Below are 26,119 nucleotides of genomic sequence, written 5' to 3' on the forward strand. Positions count from 1 at the left end.
CCCCATCTCCCACCAGCAATTACAACACTTGTACGTTCTTTACAGAAGTTAACTCATTGACTACTGTACTTTGATGTTACAGCTTAAAGTGGTAGTAAGCCCCAGGACTTTTTTTTTTTTGTACCCTGCAAGGTAATGTCATAATGTGCAAGCATGCGCATACTAGCACATTATGTTAAACTTACCTGAAAACAAATCCCTTCCAGTGCTGAGATGTCAGAACTGCAGACGCTTCCATCTTCACCCGCCTTCCTTCGGGTTCACGGACTTCAGGCTGTGTGACTGGTTGGTGCCATGATGACATCACTCCCACATATGCCTACGTGTGCCGCAGTTTACGGCACATGGCTCTGAAGGAACGGCCCGAGGGTTGGTTCCTCCAGAGTGCATGTGCCAGTGATGTCACTGGCTGCTTGTACAGTAAATATCTGCTAAACGGTGCATGTTTAGGAGATATTTACACTATCTATAGGTTAGCCTTTTTATAGGCTTACCTATAGGTAAAAGTCAGAGATGGGAGTTTACTCCCACCTTAAAGGTTATTTAAAAGCAAGAACAAAAAATGTAATAGAGTACAACTTACCAGTCCTCAGATGTGATGACTGTATGAGTTTTCCTATTTCAACATTTTCTGTTGATCCTGATAGAAATCCAGTGTCCTTGCCACTTCTTATGAGCTGAACTGAAACCCCAAACAATGTTTTCAACCTTAATGAAAGGAAAGTCCAGAGGGCTGCACACTAAACTGAGATCCAAATGCCTTTATTGCACTACATGTACAAGCAAGGGAGGAACAGCACGAACGGTTTAACACACGAATTGTACTTTATTAAAGCCCCTTTCAACCTTCCCAGCTATTTTCTGTGAACTACAAATCCACTCCTACCCATGAAGATGAACAGGGGAGGGGTTTGTAGTCCAAGTGTGCAGCCTAGGGTGCCAACTCTGGTCTTCCAGTGAGTGAGCGTTGGCTACGTAGGATGGGAAGTGTCTTATTGGCAGGATCACCAGGTGAAAAAAATAGGTAAAAGCCTTAAAAAGGAAAATAATGCAGTCACCACATGTAAGGAATGGTAAGCTACAACACATTTCATATTAGTTCTTGGATTTAAGGATGTTGTGTTGTATATGGTCAGCTTAAGGCCAAGATGGGGGAAAGTTGCAGCAGTTCCCAGCAGTAGCATGCAATGGATGGATCCTGCAGTTTATCCCCGCCAAGCCTGCACACTGCCTTATTTAGCCGTGATAGTGAGTTGATCTGGCTTTGGTTAGCCATGGTAAGACAAAGCTTCCAGCAACGGATTTATTGCAAATTAAAAGGCAAGCTGTCATCTGTCACCAAGGGGTTGGCACAGTTCTCATTTTGAATCATGAGCAATTTGACATTACTGGACTAGCTATACACATAGAGGAAACCTGCCTGTCATATGCTGGGACTGTCATTCAGCAAAAATTACAGATTTTGTTCAGCTTGCTTCAATGTTTTATGTTTGATATTCAATGTTATTAAATGCATCACATCCCCAATTGTAAATATAAACCACAATGAAAAAGAGCCCCACTGTTTTCTTTGCTGTTTTTAAAAAAAAAAAAAATAAACATTTCATAAATAAGTAAAAGCTACAGCAAGGAAAATAAGATCAACAATTAGATTTTTTTTTTTTATAATTTTCTAGTGAATATTATAATTTTAATCTTAAATCCTAATTTGTTATTACGAGCAACATCTTCTGTCTGTGGCAGCCAAATAGATTTTGTCTTTTTTTTTTTTTTTCTTTCTCCGATCCGCACTGGAAACATAAAGACCCTGATTGGTTGTTTTGGCAAAAGCATCACTTTTCTTCTGGTTTTCCTATATTATCCATACAGTGTGTATAATGATATTTCTGTTTATTATATAGTTATTCTATGCATATCTGATTTTTCTGGGCTACATATGTCTAATAATATGCCTTTAAGGAATACTAAAGTTGTAAATGTTAAGTAAACAGCCTCGGAGGCAGTAAGAAATTCTTGCAGTGTGCTGTTTGCATTGGTTAATGTATAAATAGTTAAATTTTAGATGGGAGCTCTCAGAAACATGAGATATGTCGTCACAGTGCTTCTAGAATTTGCTAGTATTGTACACAGGAAATGCATTCACCCGTACCGCCCTCTTTAGCCTTTGGAGCAAAACAAACCACACATGCGGAATATACACTCCTCCTGGACAAACATGGCAAACAACCAGCCTTCCTTGTGTCTGAGTGGGCAGCTGTTGGGATCTTACCTCAGTGCGAGCGATCATCAAAAACTGTCAAAATCTCATGGATCATAAAAGAAAAGAGTGGGCATTCTGACTACTGTCTTTACCCTGGCCACCTAAAATATAACTGAAGACAAAACTTTTTTTTTTTTTTTTATTTCTGGATAGAGAGGAGAAGGATTAGAACACCTGACAGTTTGTAGTGCTGTCTGGGTGGAATCACCGTCTCTATTAGTTCTCCTTACCATTATCATTGACAGTGAAAATCGAACAAAATCCTACATTTTGGGCTGTCCCTTGAAAAGTAATAGAGGGGAAATCTTCCAATGGAGACACTAGTTCTGGTGACCTGGGGGTGGGGGGGTGGGGAGGAGATTCCCTTAATTTGCAGGGATTTCCTATCACTTCCTGTCTTGGCTATGGGACAGACAGTGAAGGTAAATTTCCCCAGGGGGACAAGGATAGCAAAAATAAAACTTACAGGGGTTATAACCCCCACTTACTATATTCAAAATGGGAAAAAAAACACCTTTCTATCCTGGGGGAACCCTTGAAATCGTTTTCAGGTCTTGGAACTTGTGCTAAATTCATTGGACTTCTGGATTATTGTATATTAGCCTGGTCAATAGGTTGTGGAGACTTTTAAATACAAATAATAAAGAATGAGGTTAACCTAATAATCATGAAATATAACAAATAATAGTAATGGCCAGAAGAGAAACACAGATGGTGAAAAATGTAGGGGTCGTTGTAGAGGTGAGCCCTTACATTTGGTGGTTGGTGTAGAGGTGAGCCCTTACATTTGTGGTTGGTGTAGAGGTGACCCTTTACAATGAAGTATAAGGCACTGCCATGTACAGCAAGAAGTACAAATTCTTTTTTTTTTTTTTTGCATCATCGATTGCCACCTCATTGGCTTATCTTTACACAGATTATCCCACTTTAGTCCCTCATGAATGCTGCTGTCAGACTCCTCCACCTTACCAACCATTCAGTGTTCGCCGACCCTCTCCACCAATATCTCCCATTGGCTTCTGCTCAGGGGGGCCCTTCATGGTTTCTTGCACCGGGGCCCTGAAGGTTCTAGTTTAAGCCTCTGCTCTGAACTCTCTTGTATAGAATTGTCTTGTAACTGTAATGTCTCCCTTTATTTTGTAAGGTGTTGTACAAATTCTTAGTGCTGTATAAATCCTGAGTTGGAAAGATCATAACACAGCTTCAGTCCAGATTCACACCTGTATGCCCGTGTTGTAATTTGTGTTGATACAAATTGAACACAAGTGGTGTTCACTTGTTTTGGGGTGACCTTAACACATTTCACAGTGACGGCACGTCCATTAGGGGCGCACAGGCACCGCCCCCTCCCCATCCATGCATCCGGCCCTCTAATCTAGATGAAGGGCGCCAGATAAATGGATTCCAATCTGTGTATTCCTGAAGCACGTGATTAGAGCCACAGGCTCTAATAGGCTTCAAAATAGGGTGGGCTGGGGGCGCAGAGCATTGCGCCCAAAGCCCACCCAGGTGTGTGAGAATAGTGAATGAATAGTCACTATTCTCACACTGATCCTCCTTCAGGCCATTCAGGAAGCGGGTCGTGAGAAAAAAGGAGAAGCGATCCCATTGGCCGAGGAGCAAGGAGACGCACAGCTGAGGACCGAGAGACTGACCCACCAGCCGCCAAGTTCGATCCTCCGGCCCCTTCATGCAGAGTGCTGTCAGCTCCTCCTGTGGCTGCAGAAGAGAGGAGCACACACCGATCGCACACCAGCCGCCACTGCATTTCACACAAATAATACACGGGGGAAAAAAAAGTTGAAATATAGATACAGTACTGTAAACCATAAAGTACACAGAACCACAACCACCAGAAATGTGAACAAACTCGCATGATTGGACAAGCAAGCGCACATTTGTGTCTTTTGCAAATTGAAGGTTCATATGTAGGGGACTAACTGTACAGAGACAGCCCGACAACAAACTGAAGGAGCTCCCATTGCAGGCTGCCAATTGCAAGGCAGATATTTAAAGAGAAAGTAAACTGATGTTTCCTTTTTTTTTTTTTTTCTGCAAAGTAAAGGAATAATGTGCTAGCATTCATCGCATACTAGCACATTATGTGACACTTATATGCAAACAAAGCCCTCATCATCCCCGCTGCAGGCCACATCCATCTTCGCCCGTCTTCCTTCCGGGTCCACGGTCTCCAGCTTTGTGACTGGCCGGAGCCGCGTGATGTCACTCCCACGCATGCTGCTGTTCACGGCACAGGGCTCTGTAGAAACGGCACCGGCGGCCGTTCCTTCAGAGCGTATGCGCCGATGACGTAATCGGTGTAGTATACAGTAAATATCTTCTACACGGTACAAGTTTAGGAGATATTTACAGTACCTATAGGCAAGCCTTCTTACCTCCTCTTAGGTGTCCAATAGGATCGCCTGTCCTTTCAGACAATCGGGTGATGGGTCTCTGATTGGCCGGGAGGAGGATGAGTGTATAATATTCATTTGCTATTGTAACACACCTGTGTGGGCTCGGTTCGCAGTGCTTGCGACCCCGAGCCCACCCTATTTTGAAGCCTTTTGGAATCCATGCATCCGGTGTCCTGCATGGGGGGCCAGATGCCTGGATTGGGGGGGGGGTGGGGGTGGTGCCTGTGCGCACTTAGTGGATGGGCCGCCCCTGATATACAGTAAACATACTGAAAAATAAATGTAGGGTTTACATACACTTACTGGTTAGAGGAGTGGGTGGGGATTGCACAGACACCCCCCCCCCCACCCGAATACGTTTGCATTTTCACTTAACGGAGAACTATTTGTTAGCCACTGGCTGCAAGCGCTGACTGGTTTGTTCTGGGGGCGGAGCGGTCTCTGTGTCAGAACAGCACAGAGTAGGTGCCACTGTGTACACTAATGTATGTGAAATAAGGGCACTTGTAGGTCAGTGCCAAGGGCAGCAGGGTTAGATGGCTTAATACCAAGCCTAGAAATTTACAAAATGTGATAATTTTTCATTACTTTGTTGTGGAGCAATTGTAGCTAAATTTAGCTCTAGGGGAATGCAGGGGATGTTGAGATGAATCAGAAGACTCTTGACAGTTCAGGAAATCATCTCTTTTCTTGTGTTTGGTGGTCTGCGCAGTTCAAGAACCATGTCACACTAATTGGTCTGTCACTGGTGGTACAGACCACATGTCGCCCAGTGGTGCTTTATAGCAGTAGTTTTTGCAAAAATAATGCCATGATACAAGAGACGGACATTGTACATAGGGGCACGCTAGGGAAACAAGTCTAAATACGGCCCTGCCTGTGGATAACAAGGAACACATTTACTGCTGCATGGGTACCAGGGTGGATAAAAATTTTAAAAAAATCTTTTTTTTTTTTTTTTTTTTTTATTTTTTTTTATTTTATTTAAATCTGGTTTTTTTTTTATTTTTTTTTTTTTTTTAGTTATGTAGCATGAGGTTGTATATTCTGCAATATTTACATTTTTGGTAAACTCATTCAATGAATCCAAGCTGAGATATCATGCACCGCATTGATGCATTCACACAATTTCGCAGTAAACATACTAACCTGACCACTTATTATTCTAAATGGGAAACCTTCATTTTGTTTGCAAATATTAAAGATTCTACCAGCAAGAACAATGCCGCGTACACACAACCGGACTTTACGGCATACTTGGTCCGGCAGACCAATCGATCGTGTGTGGGCTCCAGCGGACTTTTTTTTCCCCCAAAGGTTTGACGGACCTAGAAATGAAACAACATGTTTCAAATCTTTCCGACGGACTCGAGTCCGGTCGAAAAGTCTGCTCATCTGTATGCTAGTCCGACGGACAAAAAAACGACGCTAGGGCAGCTATTGGCTACTGGCTATGGACTTCCTTGTTTTAGTCCGGTCGTACGTCATCACGTACAAATCCGTCGGACTTTGGTTGATCGTGTGTAGGCAAGTCCGTTCATTCGGAAAGTTCGTCGGAAAGTAAGTCAAAGTCCACCGGACAAAGTCTGCCGTAAAATCGGCTCGTGTGTAAATCCTTACATTTAAAGAGCACCTGTCATTTCAGATCCATCATGGCAGCTCATGTTAGTGGGCATCCACTCACCTGCGGCCGCTACGTCCATCACCTTGTGTCACTGCTAGGGCTGGGGGAAAAAATCGATTTAAATCTTGAATCGAGTTGAGAGGTCAAATCGATTCAAAATTTCAGCAAATCTATTTTTTTATTTTTCACCAGGACCGGCGCTGACACCGCGCCGGTCTTGAGGAGCTGCGGGCAGGAGTTTTTAGGCAAGGCCGCGGCTTCGGCCTAGTCCGCAAGGCCGGACAGCTCCTCAGGACCGGCGCAGTGTCCAAAAAAAAAAAAAAAAAAGAAACTCGAATCGTGAATCAAGTTTTTTTATTTTGTTTTTTTGTTTTTTTTTTTCTTGTTTTTTTAAAAATCGCAGATATATTATTTTTTTTTTTTTTTTTTTTTTTTGAGAAAATCTACCAGCTCTAGTCACTGCTGCATCACCAGCCACCCCATTAAAGTGAATGGGACTGTCGGTGAGTCAACAGCAGGTCAGAAGAGGAGCCGCTGCGGGACAGAGATGACAGTTGCTCTTTAAAAATTATGATTTATATCGAGTTGATTTAAATCAAGACTTTTTACTAGTTATTTAAATTAAATCCACCCTGATGGGTACCATATTCATGCTGGCTGTTTTTTTCAGTGAAATATCTGCCTGACTATGGCCTGCTTTATATATGAAGAGACACTGTAAGGCTGGCCATAGATGGATGGATGGGTTTTCATCACCCGCTGTCTGATCGGGGGGGAAAAAAATGAAGGTATTCCCCTATTCACACGAGCAAAGTAGATGGAGGAATTCTCCTCACTGTGCTATTTTATTCCGACAGCGGGGACTCCTCTATGGCCAGCTTTGTTCTCTGTATACTCCCCTTTTCTGGAGGCCTGTGTCTCCTACTTCTCCTCTGCTCCAGCATTGCAGCCATCATCAGCGTTTTTGGCATTCAACAGTTTTAGGACTGTTAAATACCAGTGTCCCATGCCATTTGCTATTGTTCCATCCAATCCAAGATACTGATGGAGGCTTCAGTTCTTAGATAGAGGGTAGGTAGGAGACACTGGCTACTTAGAGATAAGTATAATGGCTTTTCTCATGCAGAGCACTTTGGATTCTTCCATACTTTAAAAGTGAAATGCTTTGTCTGCAGTAAAACTTTACAAAACTCACATGGGTCACTGAGGCTGAATAAAGAGCCCTTACCATGGCAGAAGTGAACTCTTTCTGGTAGCTTTTAGAGTGTGTGTGTAAAAGGTTGTGTTATCAGATTATCTATTATGACTGTAGTTAAAATTCATCTTAAATATGTAGTGGTGAGGGCCCGTTCACACCAGCTGCATTGGACAGCCTTTGCCAGAACAGTCCCACTGCATAGATAAAGCAATTTGCCTTATTACTAATTAGGTTTGTCATGTGGGTGACCACCGCCAGCTGCTTGTAAAAGTCGCAGTCTTTATTAAATGCTTAAACAAGCCAGAAAATAAAACCGCTTAATTGCAGCAAATTAACCTAAAATAATCCATAACTCTGGTTCAAATGGCAAAAACAAGGTAATAGTGCACTGCCTCCATACTGGTACCACCCTTGGACCCCTGAAGAAGATGGGGAAATCCCAGACCCCTAAAGAGGAGGTTTTCACAGCTCTGCAACCATGGATCAATTCCAGGCTTTATTCACCCTGCTCACTCAGGTATGTCTAGCTCTCTCACTGCCCGGTGCCGACTGTTTCCTCTTTCTTTTCTGGAGTCTGAGGCATCTGGATTAACCCCTTCAGGACCAAAAATCTTTGAAAAGCCAAAATTCTGGGTCTCTAATATAGACTTTGCAATCTGGGGAGTACTTGAAAATCAGTCCTCTTTAGCTGGACTACCCCAGAACCCTTCACCTTGCATGTGTGGGAATCATTGAGCACTCAACATTTCTTCAAATGTCCACCGTAAAGGGACCACAACCTGAATAGTTAGGAAATATACCGGCCATTCAGGACCCAACCCTGGGGTCCTGCACTGGTTAGATGTCACTGTGACATCACAAAACAAGGGTTACAGTTGGATGTCCTGATTTTAGAAAATCGCCCTACTCCATGCCGACATCTGCATTTTAATGCAAGCTGGTATGAAGAAGCCTTAAAATGATATTTTATTTCTGGTCCAGAGTCTTTGGCCTTTTGCAGACTTTATTCCATGTGACGGCCTGAAAGGATGCCTGGCTGGCTCTCTTGCATTACCCTATACCAGGCTTCTTTGCACCCCAGCAGAAATTGGCCTCATACCTTTTTTTATTTCTGCCAAGCGGACCATCGCCCAAGCCTGGAAGACACCAGCTGTTACCTTCCAGGGGGTGAAAATCAGAATGACCGCTTTGAAGGTTAATGAGCAGATGTCCAGTATATTGAGGGATTCGCATGCAAAATTTCTGAAATTCTAGGAACCGTGGATAAGTTATTCTTTCCCATCCCTACCCCCGACTAGCTATGGTGGACTTTAAAGCTTGCTTGTATGGGTCCAGTGTCCGTGGTGCTCGCCCTTTCCTGGGGCCGCTCTCCTTTTCTCTTTTCTTTCTCTCTCCTTTCTCTTTGTTTCCTCCTTTTTCTCCCTTCATTCTTGATATGAAGGCTATCATTACAGATTGCTGTTCTCCAAGGAGTAGAATATTATAGCCTGTGATATCTACCTAATACTTAACTTAGTCCTCTATAGTCCTGGTAACAGGTTTTTGTTTTGTTATGCATTATATGGCCATACGCTGTCTCTTCACATGCGTGTCAGATGCTGCCCCTGCATGGGCAAACCATGGCTTGCTATGATTCTTGAAACTTCAATAAAAATATTGAAACAGAAAATTATATTTTATGTGTGGGTAATGCCTAGGCCTTGCAAATGCTAGTGCATCAGTTTCATTTTCCACCTAGGATACTAACTCAATTTCACAATTCAAGCCACTTTTTGAGTTTTTGCATGACTCGTTTTCCATTGAAATCAATGTGTCATCATGCACTTCCATGCTACCTTGCATCGATGTGGGTTAGAACTCTCATTGTGGTGAAATGTAAAGTACGTGGCAAAGCACGTTACAACCAATGCACACCAACATGTTTTTGTGCATTTTCATTCATGTCAGTGGAAAACCCATCAGGCAAAGAAGAAACCAAAATGCAAATATGTGAATGGGCCCAATGTTGTAGGCCTGCAGGGTAATGGCTAACCAAATGTGCATTACTGTGTGTTCATGTTTCTTGTATTCAGAATTGATATAAGACCCTGTTGTGTTTACTAGAAATCCAAAAAGCAACTTAGTATTTGGTATGGTATGCTGTTTACACATTTTGCAATGTATTGTATTACATTGTACTTCGAAAATGTGAATGAACCACCGACAGCTGTTTACATTATTTCTGTGCTGGGCTCTTGCAGCTTCATTGTCAATGTATGTCATGTTTTTCAGGAACCTTTATAAATATTATAAAAGCTGCAAAAAGCAGTCCAAAAGATAAACCCACCAAGCTTCAGGAATTTTAATCTTTGAAGGGTCACTAGAAAAAGTAATGTATTCTGATAACTAGAGATAAATAATATATATGTCATGATAATTTTCAATATACAGTTGTGCTCTTGGCCATTTTTCTGAGAATATGAATGATAACACAAAAACTTTTCTTTCGCTCATGGATAGTGTTTGGCTGAAGCCATTTATTATCAATCAACTGTTTACTTTTTTTACATCATAATGACAACATAAACTACCCAAATGACCCCGGTCAAACGTTTACATACCCCAGTTCTTAATACTGTGTATTGCCCCCTTTAACATCAGTGACAGCTTGAAGTCTTTTGTGGATGAGGCTCTTTATCTTCTCAGATGGTAAAGCTCCTCTTGACAAAAAGCCTCCCAGTTCCTGTAAATTCTTGGGCTGTCTTGCATGAACTGCACGTTTTTGAGATCTCCCCAGAGTGGCTCAATGATATTGAGGTCAGGAGACTGAGATGGCCACTCCAGAACCTTCAATTTATTCTGCTGTAGCCAATGACAGGTCGACTTGGCCTTGTGTGCTGGATCATTGTCATGTTGGAATGTTCAAGTACGTCCCATGCGCAGCTTCCTGGCTGATGAATGCAAATGTTCCTCCAGTATTTTTTGATAACATACTGCATTCATCTTTCCATCAATTTTGACCAAATTTCCTGTGGCTTTGTAGCTCTGACATCCCCAAAACATCAGCAATCCACCTCCATGTTTCACAGTAGGAATGGTGTACCTTTCATCATGGGCCTTGTTGACTCCTCTCAAAATTTAGTGTTTATGGTTGTGGCCAAATAGCTCAATTTTGGTCTCATCACTCTAAATGACTTTGTATATGAAAAGAAAATGCTGCGCCATCTTAATGGCATATGTGCCCAATAAAGTGACAAAAAAATAAAGCCTTTTAGTGCATATATACACTGAATAGGTACCGTGAATCAAATTAACATAAAGCATATAATCAAACATCATACATCTTAGCTTAATAATCCAACCACATGCATTAATGTATAAAGTGACCCATTGAACTAGAAGTGCTATGATACAATAGAAGAAAATCTTGTGAGTCAAAAATAACATAATTGGGTAATGAAATCTTGTAATGGTGATTCATACATGTTCTCGTGTCCACACAGGTGCTCCCCCCCCCTATGTGTATATTCCCACCTCAGAGCGTGTGACCTCACAATTAAGGACTTGATAGTGTGATACTGTGTTTGTTTGTTTTTTTGTTTTTTTATATTTATTGATGAACAATAGCCCCTCTCCAGGGTACTCACATTTACCGGGTGCTTCAGTGCACCACTCTACAGAAAGACAAATCACCAAAATAGTGTGTCCCTCCATCTTGAGACAGACCAGCTGTCTCCTGCACTGTCTTGTCCCCTCCCCAACATGTGATGATACAGGGATATAACGTATCTTCCTCAGCTGGTCTGTCTCAAGACGGAAGGACACACTATTTCGGCGATTTGTCTTTCTGTAGAGTGGTGCACTGAAGCACCCGGTTAAATGTAAGTACCCTGGAGAGGGGCTATTTTTCATCAATAAATATATTTTCTTTTAAAAATGGTATCACACTATCGCGTCCTTTTATATGTTTTATATGGATGTTTGAGACAGCGCCACTGAGCAGCCCAGGATCCCATCACAAACACTGAACCCAGGGGTGGTTCATATGCATGTACTAATTGAACTTAATTGTGAAGTCACACGCTCTGAGGTGAGCGTATACACATAAGGGGGGAGCACCTGTGTGGACATGTGAACACGTTTGAATCACCATTACAAGATTTGACTATTTTTGGAATAGACTTCATTATCCAATTTATGTTTATGTTTTGCTTTATTCACAAGATTTTCTTCTATTGTATCAATTTTTGCACATAGCACTTTTAGTTCACTGGGTCACTTTATACATTCATGCCTGTGCTTGGATTATTAAGATGTTTGATTATATGCTTTATGTTAATTTGATTCATGGTACGTATTCAATGTATATACGCACTAAAACGCTTTATTTTTTGTCACTTTAATAGGCCATTATTAAGGTGGTGCAGCATTTTCTTTTCATATATATTGTTTTTGCACGGTCTTATGGTACATGATCAATGTTAGCAGCTGGCCAGATAGAAGTTGATATATACTAGTGGTAGCTCGCAAGGCTTTTGTTTCTAAATGACTTTGTGCCATGCAGCCCATCTTTTTTCAAGTGCCTCCATATTGTACATCTTGAAACAGCCACACCACATGTTTTCAGAGAGTCCTGTATTTCACCTGACGTTAATTGTGGGTTTTTCTTTGCATCCCGAACAATTTTCCTGGCAGTTGTGGCTGAAATTTTAGCTGGTCTACCTGACCGCGGTTTGGTTTCAACAGACTCCTTCATTTGATTAGAGTTTGAACACTGCTGATTGTCATTCTCAATTCCTTGGATAATTTTTTTATATCCCTTTCCTGTTTTATACAGTTCAACTACCTTTTTCTAAGCAGATCCTTTGAGAGGTTATGTTGAAAACTTCACCCCCAGCCTTTTTGTAACATTCCTCCTCTGGAGTACTTGGAAAAACCTAGTGCTTATGGGTATGGAGGAATTTGTGTCCTTCTCTCCTTTCTTCAAAGATGCAGTGCCTTGGCTTGATCAGTCAGTGTTTAGGCTTGAATGGCATAACAGAAGGGAGTAGGTCATTTGGATTGAATCCTCAGATGTAGGAACTGAGCAGTGGTTGTGCACGGGAAACAAACGCGTTCCTTACCGGGCTCATCAACCTTACAAACCACTCAGTGTCTGCTCCCCCTCTCTGCCACTCCCCCCACTGTCTTCCGCTCACCCAACAAATTATATTCAAGATACTAACAATAACTTGCAAAGCCATCCACAACTCTGTCCCCAGCTACATCACTAACCTAGTCTCAAAGTACCAACAAAATCATTTTCTCTGTTCCTCCCAAGACCTCCTACTTTCTAGCTTCCTTGTCACCTCCTCCCATGCTCGCCTCCGGGACTTTCCCAGAGCCTTTCCCATCCTCTGGAACTCTCTACCCCAATCTGTCCGACTATCTCCTACTCTGTCCACTTTCAGACGATCCCTAAAAATTCTATCTGGCCCCCACCTAACAACTGTTATTTTCTCCATCAGCCCATCCCCTGCAGTTATTACCTTTTTTGTGTCTCTTGACTCTCCCTCTTAGATTGTAAGCTCTAAGGAGCAGGCCTCTCTGATTCCTACTGTATTAAATTGTATTGTAATTTGTACTGTCTGCCCTAATTTCATAAAGCTCTGGGTAAACTGTTGGTGCTACATAAATTCTGTATAATAATTGATTATGGGGAGCTTGAATTTTCAAGAGATTGTCCCTGAATGAGCAATTGACAGATTTTCTTTAAAGCCGAGTTTTAAAGTGGTTGTAAACCCTTTACAACCACTTTATACTACAGGCAAGCCTATAATTAGGCTTACCTTTTAGCTACACTGGATATCTCCTAAACCTGCACGGTTTAGGAGATATCCCTGTATTTGCATGTGCCAACGTCATCTGCACATGCGCACTTAAGCAAACTGAAGCAAGGGCACATACGTGCCGTTGCTTCTGTTGTACTGTGCCGTTACCGGCGAATCCTGCGCTCATGGGCGGGAGTGACGTCATTGCGGCTCCAGCCAATCACAGCCCTGGAGCTGCCATACCCGGAAGTAACCCCCCACAGAGATGTCGGCTGCCGGAGCGGAGAACGAAGACCGCTGCGGGGGCTTCGATCTCAGGTAGCTCGGGGGCGAGCCTGCTTGGGTTCACTCATTGCAAGCTGATTGCTCTGGGGTCACTTGGCAGGAAAGAGGGGCCAAGAGGGGGACAGGGGACCCGAGAAGAGGATGAATGAGGCTGCTCTGGGCAAAACCACTGCACAGAGCAGGTAAGTATAACATGTTTGTCATTTAAACAAAATTGCCTTTAATATCACTTTAACGTCTATCCATGTTCTGGGGGCACCTCAAAATTTTTGTTTCACCCACCTTCCTGGTGATATTGTTGATCAAGACAATTAGTGAAAGCAAATCTCAAAGATAATACAGTTAAAAATAAAATAAAAATAGCCCATCACACTATCCATCGCAAAAAAAAAATGTGTTGTCTTCTTAGTTAAATTTTAACACATGCCAGCAATAGCCAGCCCTTTAAAGGTTCATAATGCCAGAGGTGTTACTTGGGCTTCCCAGTCACATGATCACAGTGTTTGGCTGTCACAGTGGTTAAGTGTTGGGAAGCCCACCCCATTGGCTTCTGATCATAAATAGCCTACTGGGGTGTTGATTAAAGCAATTGTAAACCGCGGTTGTTTAAAAAAAAAAAAAGAAAAAACGCCTGCATCACATACTAGCACGTTAAGAAATACTCACCTTGTAATGAAGCCTTCTAGTGCTGTGCTGTCACCGCTAAGAGGGCTGACATGTTCCCCTGGCCTTTCTTCCGGGTTCGCGGTCTCTGTTTATTTGATCAACCGGAGCTGCGATGACGTCACTCCCACGCGTGTGTGCGAGAGCCCTCGGTTCTGGCACGAAGCTCTGATGCGCCGATGACATACATGGCTGCGTTCCGGGTGAATATCTCCTACTGGGTGCTCGTTTAGTAGATATTAATTTTACCTACAGGTAAGCTTTATTATAGGCTTATGTGTAGGTAAAAATCACCAAGCAGGCTTTACCACTTTAAGTACACAAACAAGGGTTGCTGGCCATAGACGTATGTGTATATATAGCTCACCGTTAAAGCCCACCACTGTCTTGCCGCATATTGGCTTACGGCCGGCAACGTATTAAACGCATTACACAAAGTGCAGCGTAAGAATATGGCGGGGAGATTGTTAGTAGCGTCTGTTAGTCTAAAACTCTATTTCTGTGACTTCAGTTGGGCCTTAAATCTGTATCTGCATTATTAGACTGTCCTATATAGGATGTAGGAATATAGTTGTGTGGTCTGTAATTTTGGTTATAGTTTCCTATTTACTATTTACTCAGTCCATATAACAGGCAGCACTTTTTGAATGTTGCAATATGTTTAGTTTCCCACTTCTGCTTTTTGCATCAATGCATTGCACCTTTTCTTCTGAAACAGCCTGTTTTGAAATGTTCAGGCGTATTCTTGAAATCATCCCGACCTTTCCCGTATGAAATGTGTCGTTCATCCATCTGCTAAATGCATGTTATGAAATTTCATGAAGTATTTGATTTGCCTATGGCTGAAAAGAGAACTTAAAGCTGAACTCTGGGCATGAAAACTCATTTTAAAGGGTAAGTTCACCTTTGCAGAAAAATCTGTAAGGTGAACTTACACAGAATCCCCCCGTCCCGCTGACCTGGTTTGCAGCAATCTCCCGTCCTGAGCTCTGGTATATTCGCGTCAGGAGCTTAGAAAACCCCCCAGGCATCCACGCCTCTTCTTCCCAGCTGACAGGAAAGGCTATGCAGCTTCTGATTGGTCGGTGCCACCCATGTGATGGGCTGACCAATTAGAAAGCTCCGAAACATCCCTCCTGAGGGGGTACGTTTTGGACATTCAGCTGTGGGGATTTCTAAGCACTGGACTCCTGATGCGGATATTCCGAGGGCTCAGAACGAGAGATTGCTCAGGTCAGCGGGACTGGGGACTGGGGGGTGAGGAGGGGATCCTGTGTAAGTTCACCTTACAGATTTTTCTGTAAAGGTGAACTTACCCTTTAAATATCTTCTCTCATGAGCAACACAGGATATAAATCTACTTTGTATGCACCAAATGCCTTTGTAAACCAAAAAATTGTTTAGTAAAAGTAGCAGTGACATTGTCACTGTGCTGTATATAGCCTGTGCAGAGAGCAGAGCTGTGGGAGGGGACCAGCAGGCCCCACCCACTATGGACTGCCTGCAGAAAACTACAGGAGGGGGCGGAGTAAGGACCAGACACCCTGCATAAGGAGAGAGAACGTCAGTGACCGGTCTTTACAGGAAGCTGCTGCACAGAGGCACAGTTTCACTCTGATTTACTGCACAGATCTGGAAGAAATACACAAAGTACACCAAAATTCAAGCAAGAATATGCATGATGAATGTACAGTAAAACCTTGGATTGCAAGTAACTTGGTCTGCGAGTGTTTTACAAGACGAGCAACTTTTTTTTTTTTATAATTTTTAACTTGATAAATGAGTGAGGCCTTGCAATATGAGTAGGGTCACATCCCATTTCAGTCAATGAGAGCTGTCTTAATTAGCACTGCTAAAGTGGCTTCGCCTTTAGAAAAGTTTCCTGTACTACATAGGCGACTTCTATCTAACTTGTGCCCATAGACTTTAGGCTGTGTTCACACCGCAGTACGGAGCAACTCACAGCAGGGGTCCGGTGTGTCCCTGTTCACCATTTCAGGTCCAATGTCAGTCCAAATTTTTGGCTGAATTCGGACCTAAAATGGACCAGAAGATGCACAGGACTCCTGTGCAATTTGCACTGGAGCAGCTCCAGAGATATGTGAACCGGCTCCATAGAGAGCCGGTCACAGTCTCCTGACATGCGAATGGGATACAGGGAAACCCGCATATAATGTAAACCCAACCTTAAGGAGGGTTTGTAAAAAAAAACAAAAAAACGCTTCTGCTCAAAAAAGCTCAAGGGAGCTCAAAGAAGCTTGAAGAAGCTCAATAAAAACATGCACCAGAGCACAAAAAAGCACAACCTCAAGCTGAAATAACTCAAATGCCTGTAAAAAAAAAAAGCAGCTTTTTTTGAGCTGCATTGTGCATGAACTCTAGGTCTGATCCTCATCTTAATTGATATCATTTGGATCCGACATTACAGGAAGATTACCCAGGCATTCCCTTAAGTTGCCTTGAAGTCACATTGTTATAATCTTTTTATATGGACTATAGACTGAAGGACTTTTGAGTAAATTGTTGTGGAACAAATCATCGGAGTTTCCATTATTTCTTATGGGAAATTTGCTTTAATATATGAGTGGTTTGGATTACAAGCACATTCCCAGACGAATTATGCTCGCAATCCAAGCTTTTACTGTATTTGTTTTCTGATCCCATAGTTGAGCTTTCAGTTGGCTATACAGGGAAAGATTTCTCTCCTTCAAGCTGAATGAATATAAGCCAGTAGATTCCTCCGTCAATGCTAAACAGCAAAGATGGAAGAATTTTCCTTGCTGGTTATTCTGTTCAGCAGCTGTGGGGACCTCCCAGCTGCTGAATGCCCAAAAAAGTCACTGCATCTGATTGGATGACGAAACTGTAAGGCCAACAATTTTTCACCCAGCTCTTTCAACAAAAGTTGAATAAAAAGCTAGTGCTGACAGTGCCATCCACTGCTTCTCCTTCTGAACTGGCCAAAATTGAAGCTGTGTAGGGCCAACATTAGACAAAGCCATACGAAGAAATCCAGCCAAGCCTGCGTAAAGAAGTCCCTCTAAAAAGGGGGTATATAGGCAAATATAATGATATTACATAGGTATTTTCATAACGTGTGTTGAGTTTTCCATAATAACACAGTCAGCTATAGTACTAATCACAAAACAATAATCTGACCAGAGGATTATAATCTGTTTACAACATATCCTTTTCTTAGTCATGGATTCTTTCCCCCTGGTCCTATATTTAATGTACTCTGACCCCATATTCAAGATCCCTCAAACATAGTTGTATATGGAAACCCCCTCCCCCCCAAAAAAAAATATTAACCAGCACCCCCCTCCCATGAAAAAAATAAAGAAAATAAAAGAAACAAAAAAAGATATTTTAAAAAGAAGCAGGCCCTCTTTAACAGGAATCATATTATTCAAAGGGGACCCTGAACTGGCGGAGTGAGTTGTTGTGCTTAAACATGCAGTGTACAACTGATCTGACCACAGATAGATTCCAGCGTGATATTTGAGAGCAATGATGTCAGTGTTGTACTACTAAAAATTATCCCTTGGTATTACTGGTCTGAGAGCTGTTGGCTGCTACATCTGTGTGTGCTCATGTCATCTGAATGATGCATATCCTGATGTCAGACTGGCAGTCCCTGCTCACAACAGCATATCCATATCTGCATGTGCACAAAGGACCAGGGACATATATGGACACTATGGGATATTTGTGAACTGTTACCAGACAACTGGTCTATTTCTATAGTCAGACTCTGTACAATCCAGCTTATTTTTCTTTTTCTATTTGGGAATGGTGATGTGCAAGAATTATGTAGCCTGGCTGCGATGTATCCCAAATGAAGAATTTAAAAAAAGACTGGCAATAACTGCTGCAAAAGGGAGAACAGAGTCCGTCACCCTGTAGTCCCCCAGTTAAAGCTCAGGCAGATGATAAAATACTAGCTTATGCAGTTATTCTTAAAAAAAAAAAAAAAAAAAAAAAAAAAACAGTCAATGCATATTTATAGCTAAACTCCATTTTATATGTAGCACCCTGATAGTAGGCAGGGTTGCTAACAAATTTAGCGTGCTAGGTGGTAACTAGCCTGACTGATGGGGGGGGGGGGGGGGGAGCCAGTGAATCCCCTAACTCTGGATTTTATGCTCCTCTCTCTTCTGTCACCAGGTGGCATTGTTGCCTGTGGCAGCGGAATGTTAAGGGCATATGCCATAGGGCAGTGATGGCAAACCTAGAATAAGGGGGAATACCCCAGCCAGGCAATAATTTGTGCGACATTTAGGAGGGTGTAAAGTTATTCCTCCGCCATCCCGAGGGTCTGTGCTGCAGCTTATTGCCTCCCCCGGACCCCTACTCCTCCGGTGAAGCATTCAGGCATTCCTCTCTGCAGTACCCTAATCCTGCTCCCCCTGCCCCATGACTACTTAGGTACAGCCTGTCCCTCTGGCAAATGCACTGCGACCTGTGAATTAGCGGAGGGGGAGGGGTGTTGCTCGGAGCAGATCATGGCTATGGGAGAGGTGCAGTGGCTGCTAGCTGACCTTCTGGCAGCTGGGACACCAAGTTGGAATGGCGGGGACTCGTGCAATACTGCCTGCCCGATGCTGGGGAGAGCCCTGACGTAATAGATGATGAGGCATGGAGAGGTAAGGAGGAGGATGTATCCTCCGATCTACATTGCAATGTGTGTGGGGGGATGGGGGGTGCAAGTAGTGCAGGAAGTGTGTGTCGGGTAGGTCAGTGTATGTGTCGGGTAGGTCAGTGTATGTTGCACAGTGCATTATGAGCAAAACGCATTCCTGAACCCTGTATTCTCAGCAAAATGCATTCCTGAACCCTGTATTCTCAGCAAAACGCATTCCTGAACCCTGTATTCTCAGCAAAACGCATTCCTGAACCCTGTATTCTGAGCAAATCTGGCAGAATCGTACGTTTTTGGTCCCTTAGGGCTCATTCAGAGGGATGATCAGTCCCATCCTCTGTACAGAGCCACTGGTAGGTTTAATTTTGTGTTGGCACTTTGAAATAAATAAGTTGGTTTTGTGTCGCTGTTTGGGCACTTGGGCTCAAAATGGTTCGCCATCACTGCTATAAGGAATCCAGACTAGGAGTGAATAGTTTGACCCCATTTGGCAGGGGTCTCTTTGGTCCCTTGGCCTGCTGGGAGCACCTATTTATTCGGGAGGAGTCAGTTGATCAGGGTACTGTGCCACCATAGCTGTCTGGGTGGACGTGTGTAACAAGGCTCCAGGCTGCCAGGCCAGAAGCCTGAGGCCTATCCCATGAGCACTTGGCTGCTAGGCTGTCCGAGGCCTATCCAGGTTTGAGAGAGGCAGCGCGGGGTTGGTGCTTCAGGCTGGAAGCCCAACCAAGTTGCAGAGGTTCCACCGGATGGGGGAACTGGATCATTGCCAGCGATGAGGGAGAAGCAGTTGTCACAAGAGAAGACCACTCCTGTCGCCAGAGGCAAGTGATAAACAAGGCCAGAGGTAAAGGAAGGAATAGTCGCCAGCAAGGAACAACCATTCCTATTATCAGAGACCAGTGTATGGAAGTCTGAAGGAGTACCAGAGCAGCCTTTTCACCAGCTGGGGACGGTGAAGAAGTGGGAAAGCTTCAGTACAGTGCCAAGCCAGGGACCCAGTGGGTTAGTGTGGGTGAAGCTTGAGGAGTTTACAGCAGGTTAGCTGTGGAAGAGCTCAGGGGATCCAGTAACGACTGGGATCTTGAAGTCTAGTGAGAGACCGGGAGTTCAGTGAGTGAAGATCTACAGTAGGATACTGTGAGATGTTCGACAAGATCTATAACCGGTTACTGCGAGTTACGTTTATGGATTTCTGTTGACTGTTCAAAGTTCAGTTGCCATAGGAGACAGCCTTTCTACAAATACAGTTGCTGTATCCAGCTTAAAGGCCCTCTACATGTATTGCTGTCTGCCAATTACTATTGCATCTGTCTAAGGGTGTCCTTGCCCTAACCCTCTCTCCCCCAGTTCTGTTTAATACCTTCCCGCCGAGCGTACGCAGATGTGTGTACTCGGCTTTCGGGGTTATACCGGGATGATGCCCGCAGCTGCAGGCATCATCCCAGTACCGTTGTTTAGAGCCGGCGATTGGCTATCCAGATATAACAACCGATGCGGCTAAAAGCCGCTCGGCTGTTATACCGGAGCAGCTGGAGGGGACGTCCCCCCCCCTCCTACCGCCTCCCGCCGCTCTTACTGGGCCTCCTGTGCCATCGGGAGGCCTGGTGACCAATCCGGTGCCTCCAGCGGCTGGGTGGCGGGCTGGAACGAAGCTGTGGGCGGCTTCTTTCCAGCCTTCTCGTAAACGCGGAAGCGACATCATGACGTCACTTCCTGTTTACTCGGCTGCCAATGGCGCCGGTTTTAAAAAGATACACAGTATTCAGAATCGCCGTTTTCGGCGATCTGAATACTGTGAAGTGCAAAGGAGGGATTGGGGGTCTTTTAGACCCCCGATCCCTCCATAAAGAGTACCTGTCATCACCTATTACTGTCACAAGGGATGTTTACATTCCTTGTGACAGCAATAAAAGTGATCAAAAAAATTTTTTTTTTATAAAAAATAAAAATAAATAAAATGAATAAGGAAAAAAAAAAATTTTAAAGCGCCCCATCCCTGCAAGCTCACGCAGCAAAGAAAACTCATACGGAAGTCGCGCCCGAATATGTAAATGGTGTTCAAATCACACATGTGAGGTATCGCCGCGATCGTCAGAGCGAGAGCAATAATTCTAGCACTAGACCTCCTCTGTAACTCTAACCTGGTAACCGTAAAAAAAAATTTAAAGCGTCGCCTATGGAAATTCTTAGGTACGTAGTTTGTCGCCATTCCACGAGTGTGTGCAATTATAAAGCGTGACATGTTTGGTATCTATTTACTCGGTGTAACATCATCATCTTTCACATTATACAAAAAAATTGGGGTAACTGTACTGTTTGGATTTTTTAAAATTCATGAAATTGTCCCTTTTCCCAAAAATTTGCGTTTAAAACACTGCTGCACAAATACCGTGTGATATAAAATATTGCAACAATCGCCATTTTATTCTCTAGATTCTCTGCAAAAAAAAAAAAAAAATATATATATATATATATATATATATATATATATATATATATATATATATATATATATATATATATATATATATATATATATATATATATATATATATATATATATATATATAATTTTTTTTTTTGGGGGGGTTCTAAGTAATTTTCTAGCAAAAAATATGGATTTTAACTTGTAAACGCCAAGTTTCAAAAATAGGCTTAGTCATGAAAGGGTTAAGAGACAAATCTCTTTTCTTGCATTCCAAAAAGTGACCGGAGCCTATGTTTGCAACTTGCAATACACCCACCATGCCTAATAATAACCCACACTACAAGGAAGGATGTCAGCTCTCCCTGACTCTTGAGGTCACCATTAGGCCTTTGGAGGTCGGGGATGCCACTACATATATAACAGTAGGAATCATTTTGCATTCCAAACTATTTTGTCAAGTCAGTCCTGAAATATATGCAGTACTGCCAGACAGTTTAGGTGAGTTAGTGACCTGTCGTTTCACGTGTCGGTACCCTCCCTGCTGCCACCTGTGATTGGACAGTGAAAGAGCAGCAGAATAACTCTTGAGTCATTCATTATTAACTCCTGGCAGGCGGCAGCATGTTCCTTGTCAGCACATGCCTGTAGAATACCTCATTCCCTCCTAGTGCTGGTCCCCCCCTCTCTCCCAGTATGGGTGCTGCTGTACAGCAAATAAAAAGAGGCTAATATCAAGACTGGTTATTTACACTTGCATCTAAAAGTCTTGCATTGTATAGAACTGACCTTTTTAAAAAGTTTTTTTTTTTTATTTTGTGCCTAAGATTATTCTGATTTCTAAGCAGAATTTCTTATATTGCAGCTGCTACTGGAGAGATGCCAGCTTACCAGATCCATACAGCAAGCTCTGCTTTGCCACAAGCAGTTGTAGTGGCAGCAGCACCAACAAACCTGCACAGCCCACAGCATCTGGCAGAAGAAGCAACACGCAAGAGGGAAATGCGGCTTATGAAAAATAGGTGAGATCTATTCTCTATGCAGGTAGTTGGCTGAAACTCATATGATAAGATATATATATATATATATATATATATATATATATATATATATATATATATATATATATATATATATATATATATATATATATATATATATATATATATATATACTATTTTGTCTTCTTTTCCATTAGAAGTTATTCTTACACCAGTGCAGGTTGTTGGGCTTCTCAGTGAAAAAGTTATAGCAGAAGCTTCAGGTTTCACCTGTAGTGCTTTAAAATAATATCGCTTTATGACTTTAGTGTCATAGTTTCCAAGTTTCTACAAGACAGACCCCCTTCTTTTTTGCAAATTGTACCCTTTACCATCTGAGGGATGTTCTGCCTGGTATGACTGGACACAAGTTACAAAGCCAGGTGGCGTGCAAAGTGCACTGCTTTTTTATGTTCCTGTTGCAAGAAAATCATCTCTGTTTTTCTTGTATGGAATTCAAGTATTTCTGAATAGGCAGGTGCAGGGACCTATAGGATCTAAAAACGAAACTATTTTTGCACATTTCTTCATGTTAGTTTCTGAAGTTCATGTATTGTTTTTTCAAAGTGCCTATCTTAACCACTTGCCATCCAGGCCAATTCTGACATTTCTCTCCTACATGTAAAATTCATTTTTTTTTTTTTTTTTCGCTAGAAAATTACATAGAACCCCCAAACATATATATATATATATATATATATATATATATATATATATATATATATATATATATATATATATATATATATATATATATATGTATGTTTGGGGGTTCTATGTAATTTTCTAGCGAAAAAAAAAAAATTATTATTATTTATTTTTTTTTTTTTTTAAGCGAAGACCCTAGAGAATACAGTGGCGGTCATTGCAACTTTTTATCTTGCACGGTATTTGCGCAGCAATTTTTTTAACACTTTTTTTGTAAAAAAAAACATCCTACTGGATGCAGTTCCCCTCGGCGGATAAGGACCCCCCTCTACTTGCGCAGTAGGAACAACCAGGGAGCCGCCGAAAAGAGCCGAAGCTGAACACCTGAGTCAGCTGTACACGGCGCCTGCGTGCGAAGACTATTTTAATTAAAAAAAGTTTATAAGAGGCCCCTCGCGGGCTCGCTCCGTTCGCCATGCTTCGGGCACGGCGCCTTGTACATCTGAGTCAGGTGTTCAGCTGCGGCTCTTTTCGGTGGCTCTCTTGTTGTTCCTACTGCGCAAGAGCTGCGCCTGCGCAGTAGAAGGGGGGTCCTTATCCACCGGGGGAACTATCTCGGCAAGACACCGGCCTCGATCTACGGAGAGAAGCAGGAGAGGCCGAGATTCCCCTGTGACGTCAGCCGGCTGCGGTGGCGAAAACAATATTTAGCCTTTTCATTTCTAACAAACACATAGTTTTGTTAATGGCTGCATATCTGCATTAGATACATTGAAATGTGCTGCATTATGCAGCGGAATAGAGTCTGGAGGGGCAGGGAGGAAACACTCATATGCGGACAGGGAGGGAGGGGGGGAGAGACTGTCAGAGGAGAGACAAGAGCTGCGAATGATGGAGAAGCGTAAACTGGCCATGGTAATCAGGACTCAGCAGCCATGATTATCGTGGTCAGCAGAAGCAGGGGGAAGCAGGAACAATCAGGATCAATCAGGTTTATTACAAGTTAGGAAGAGAAGAATTGCACAGCACAAGCACTGTGTTGTTATCCATGCCTTAAAGGAACAGGATCTTAGTTTTTTATTTTAGGTTTACAAACACTTTTTAAAGTGATTTGTAAAGACTTGTTTCTTCCTATAAAAATAACAAACATGTTATACTTGCCTGCTTTGTGCAGTTGGTTTTGCACAGAGCAGCCCGGATCCTCCTCTTCTCTGGTCCCTCTCTTGGCCCCTCCCTCCCGTTCAGTGCCCCCACAGCAATCAGCTTGCTATGGGGGCACCTGATTCACAGCTCCCTGTGTCTATTCAGACACGGAGCCCCGACCCGGCCCTGCCCCCTCTCACTCCTGATTGGCTATCTGACTTTGGCTGAGACATAGAAGCCGCGCCATTGGCTGCCTCTTCTGTCAATCAATCAGGAGGGAGGATCCGGGGACGGCTGAGACACTCATGTACATTGCTGGACAGGTAAGTATTAGGGGTGCTGGGGGGGAGGGCTGCTGCACACAGACGGCATTTTTATCTTAATGCAGCAAGATAAAAACCTTTTAAAACCCTCTGACTTTACAACCACTTTAAGCCAGTCCATCAGGCCAGTTCATACAGTATTAAAATGAAGTGATTAAAGGAGTTCAGGATTCCTCTTTTCACTGGGTTTTCTGCCTGTTATTTTCTTTGAGCGGCCCGTGGATAGAGCAGAGCCCAAATGTGAGGAATCTGCTTTGACATCTACTCACAGCATATAACTCTCATTGCTGCCCAGGTTCCTTACAGGGCACTTGTGTTGATTGGGGGAATCGGAGCGATTTTCTTTCCTGGGAAAATCGCTTATCTATGGCTGGCTTTAGATTCAGCCCTGCCTGTAGTTTTGTACCTGAATATTGACATGTCCCCAGCACATAACATTGTTCACCTAGTGGAACTTATGCCATCATTGTCCATGTCTCTACCACACGTTGTTCCATGACCATTGTCCACAACACTAAACTGTACACACCTCCAGTATCCTTTTCCCCAGTTTCTGGACTACTGTATCTTCTGTCACAGCTCTCCCCACACTGTCTGCGGCAGCTTTTCCAGCAGCTCTTTACTACTGCCTGCACTACACTGTCCAGCATCATTCATCCACCACCCTCCCTGAAAGCTCCTTTTCCTCATCCACTCTACATTCTCTGGCAACAGCCAAATCAATCTATATTAATTTTCCTTGCAGATCCCCTCCACGCTGTGTTCTCTGGCAGCTGTACCCCCACTACATCTACTGGTGGCAACCCCCTCCCCACCATCCGCACTACATTTACTGGTGGCTCCCCTCCACTGTTCACACTACATGCTATGGTGGCTCTCCCCTCACTGTCCACACTACATGCTATGGTGGCTCTCCCCTCCACTTTCCACTCTACATGCTATGGTGGATCTCCCCTCACTGTCCACACTACATGCTATGGTGGCTCTCCCCTCCACTTTCCACTCTACATGCTATGGTGGATCTCCCCTCACTGTCCACACTACATGCTATGGTGGCTTTCCCCTCCACTGTCCACACTACATGCTATGGTGGCTCTCCCCTCCACTGTCTGTTGTAGCTTCTCTTTAAAGCCCTCCAACCACCTCAGTCAATCTACAAAATAAATCATTCAGCATACACACTATCCTATACCTTTGCTTTGTACAGAACCTAAACGCTGTGGCCATGTCGCTGATTTTGTGTTACAATGTCTCTGTTTTGCCCTAGTTGGGACAATTAGATTCTCAGCCCCACTTTACCTATTCTAATATTCCACAATCTGATTGACTCTCTCTGCCCCCCTTGTCCATGATCATCTACTAATTGATTTCCTTTCTCTCATTCTCCTCGATAGTTGACCGATGCACATACTGTCTCCATTCTTTTTTTTTCTTTTTCTTTCTTTTCTATCAGCTCTTGGATTCTGCCCTGCACTTTTAAGATGCGTACACGCTATCGGATTTTCTGACGGGAAATGTGTGATGACAGGCTGTTGGCCGAAAATCCGACCGTTTGTATGCTCCATCGGACAATTGTTGGATGGCAGGCTTTAAAATTTTCCGTGGACAAATGTCTGTTGTCGGATTTTCCGAGCGTGTGTACTCAAGTCGGTCGGACAA

At 43.1% G+C, this 26,119-nt stretch overlaps 1 protein-coding gene across 2 annotated transcripts in view; it reads left to right on the plus strand.

The window, feature by feature from the left end:
• The window catches only part of CREM (cAMP responsive element modulator), a 36,473-nt gene that overhangs the window by 1,891 nt on the left and 8,463 nt on the right, over positions 1-26,119 (plus strand). For both annotated transcript variants that reach the window (XM_073629887.1, XM_073629886.1), the window contains one exon: positions 22,172-22,328. In XM_073629887.1, the coding sequence (XP_073485988.1) occupies positions 22,186-22,328 (143 nt within the window). In that variant the 5' untranslated portion in view covers positions 22,172-22,185. The remainder of the gene's footprint in view (positions 1-22,171; positions 22,329-26,119) is intronic.

This window comes from Aquarana catesbeiana, linkage group LG05 (assembly GCF_042186555.1).
Source record: "Aquarana catesbeiana isolate 2022-GZ linkage group LG05, ASM4218655v1, whole genome shotgun sequence".
NCBI classification, from domain to species: Eukaryota; Metazoa; Chordata; class Amphibia; order Anura; family Ranidae; genus Aquarana; species Aquarana catesbeiana.